Genomic DNA, 2,620 nt, shown 5'->3' with positions numbered 1-2,620 from the left:
TCTCATGCATATATGAAAAACTTTACATTGCATGCATAAATAGTATTATAAATGACCTGAGATATTTTATGTTCAGCCTTTTTTTTTCTTTTCTCTCTTCCTCTCTTTCCTGTATGCTTCCATCCACATGTCTTTCCTTCCCAACCTCCACAATTTTAAATACCTCTGAAATAGCTCACTTTTACCCAAAAAGCACTTTATTTTTAAATGTATATTCTGTTATCATTGATGACAATAAATTGCTAAGAATTTACAAGTGAAAATAGTCTTTTAAAAAATTTTTATGGTGCTAAAATACGCATAATAAAATTTTACTCATATTTTAGTATATAGTTTAGTGGTATTAAGTACACTTATATTTTTTGTAACCATCCTCACTGTTTCCAGAATTCTTTTATCATACCAAAATGAAACTCCATACATATTAAACAATAACCACCCATTTCCTTCCTCATGCTGACAACTATCATTCTACTTTCTGTCCCTATGAATTTGACTTTAATTCATGTAAGTAAGACTTTAATTCATGCAACATTTGTCCTTTTGTGTCTAATTTATTTCACTTAGTATGACATCTTCAAGTTTCATCCATGTTTTAACATGTGTCAGAATTTCATTCTTTCTTCAAGTTGAATAATGTTTCATTGTACATATACACCACATTTTGTTCATCCATTCACTCATCAATGGACATTTGGGTTGTTCCCAGCTTTCATTATTGTGAATAATCCTCCTTTGAACATGAGTGTAGGAAATAGTTTTTTCAATATCATTGTTAATCAGTGCATATATAGTTACTGAAATTGTTTGAGAACACTGATGCTAATTGCTGGCACTAAAATTATGAATCAGTCTTACCTAACCCATATAAAGAAGTTGTTTGTACTGAATATTCCTCTTAAGACCTCATAAGCCATCCCTGTGCATATAATCTGTTATTTTTCTTGAAAATATGCTGGAAGAATGTTAAAAGGGTAGCTACATAGGTAATAGCTTCAGGAGATTGATACTACCCCAGAACTGGGCATGTGCCATGTCCACATAAACCATGAAAGCCTTGAAAAATATGCTCCTCGTCCTTCTAAACCAGTTAGTTTAGCAGTCAAATTGGACATATTATAAATTAGTACCTCATTTATCCACAATTTTTTTCTCAACAGAGAAGTCAGGAATGACTGAAGAAAATCATACCATGAAAATTGAGTTTATCCTCACAGGATTTACAGATAACCCGGAGTTAAAGACCCTTCTGTTTGTGGTGTTCTTTGTCATCTATCTGATTACCATGGTGGGGAATCTAGGCCTGGTGATACTGATTTCAAAAGAGCATCATCTTCACACATCAATGTACATCTTTCTGGGCAACTTGGCTACTGTGGATTCTTGCTGCGCCTGTGCCATTACTCCTAAGATGTTAGGGAACTTCTTTTCTGAGAACAGAGTGGTTTCCCTCTATGAATGCATGGCACAATTTTATTTTCTTTGCCGGTTGAAACTGCAGATTGCTTTCTCCTGGCAGCAATGGCCTATGATTGCTATGTGGCCATATGCAGTCCACTGCAGTACCACACCATGATGTCAAAGAAACTCTGCGTTCAGATGACCACAGGGGCCTACATAGCTGGAAACCTGCATTCCATGATTCATGTAGGGTTTCTGTTTAGGTTAGCTTTCTGTGGATCTAATCACATTAACCACTTTTATTGTGATATTCTTCCTTTATACAGACTCTCCTGTGTTGACCCTTATATCAATGAACTGGTACTATTTGTCTTTTCAGGCTCAATTCAAGTCTTCAGCATAAGCAGTGTCTTAATATCTTACTTCTACATTCTCTTTACTATTTTCAAAATGAAATCTAAAGAAGGAAGGGTCAAAGACTTGTCTACCTGTGCATCCCACTTTTTATCCGTTTCATTATTCTATGGATCTCTTTTTTTCATGTACATTAGACCAAATTTGCTTAAAGAAGGTGATAGGGATATTCCAGCTGCGATGTTGTTTACAATAGTAGTTCCTTTACTAAATCCTTTCATCTATAGCCTAAGAAATAAGGAAGTAATAATGTCTTGAGAAAAATTCTGAAGAAAAAAAGATCTCATGAAAGTTGGAAACAAATGACATCTACTATAACTTAATGATTTAAAGGTGGAAAATACTTCCAAGTGAAATTACACAGAGAAAATGCACAAATTATATGTAAAATATTAAAATATATAATAATAAAATCAATTTAGGAAGCAATACATATGGGAGAAAATATACAGGAAAGAGAAAACTGCTAAATCTTAACTCAAAGTAACAAAAATCAAAACCAAATTTGTAATTTATTCAAGAAAGAGCTGCACATGTTGCCAAGTTCATGGGTAGTTTCAGCATCAGGGATTGGGATTATCAACCTCCAAAAGGAAAACAATATCAGTTGCACACATAAAGGAGAATTCTGTTTAACATTTACAGGCAGTTTACCTTAATAGCACGGAGTATGAGCACTCCAGTTAGGATGATTAGGGACATGTGAACCTTCAACCAATGAAATCACTCACAACCATGAGAGACAAAGTTGAAGCAAGTAAATTTTGAGGAAGTAGTCTTAATAGCATTGTGGAGGACACTATAG

The 2,620-nt window shown here is 34.1% G+C and overlaps 1 protein-coding gene across 1 annotated transcript; it reads left to right on the top strand.

Annotated features, from left to right (window-relative positions):
* The first annotated feature begins 1,171 nt into the window (after positions 1-1,171).
* LOC111146541 (olfactory receptor 5K1-like) lies at positions 1,172-2,138 on the top strand. Its single transcript, XM_022502126.1, is given in 3 exon segments — positions 1,172-1,481; positions 1,484-2,059; positions 2,062-2,138. Coding segments are annotated over 3 exon segments (963 nt in total).
* Positions 2,139-2,620: the final 482 nt, after the last annotated feature.

This window comes from Enhydra lutris, unplaced genomic scaffold (assembly GCF_002288905.1).
Source record: "Enhydra lutris kenyoni isolate GAN:26980312 unplaced genomic scaffold, ASM228890v2 scaffoldscaffold2, whole genome shotgun sequence".
NCBI classification, from domain to species: domain Eukaryota; kingdom Metazoa; phylum Chordata; class Mammalia; order Carnivora; family Mustelidae; genus Enhydra; species Enhydra lutris.
Note: the sequence above shows the minus strand (reverse complement) of the source record. Positions and strands in the feature narration are given on the sequence as shown.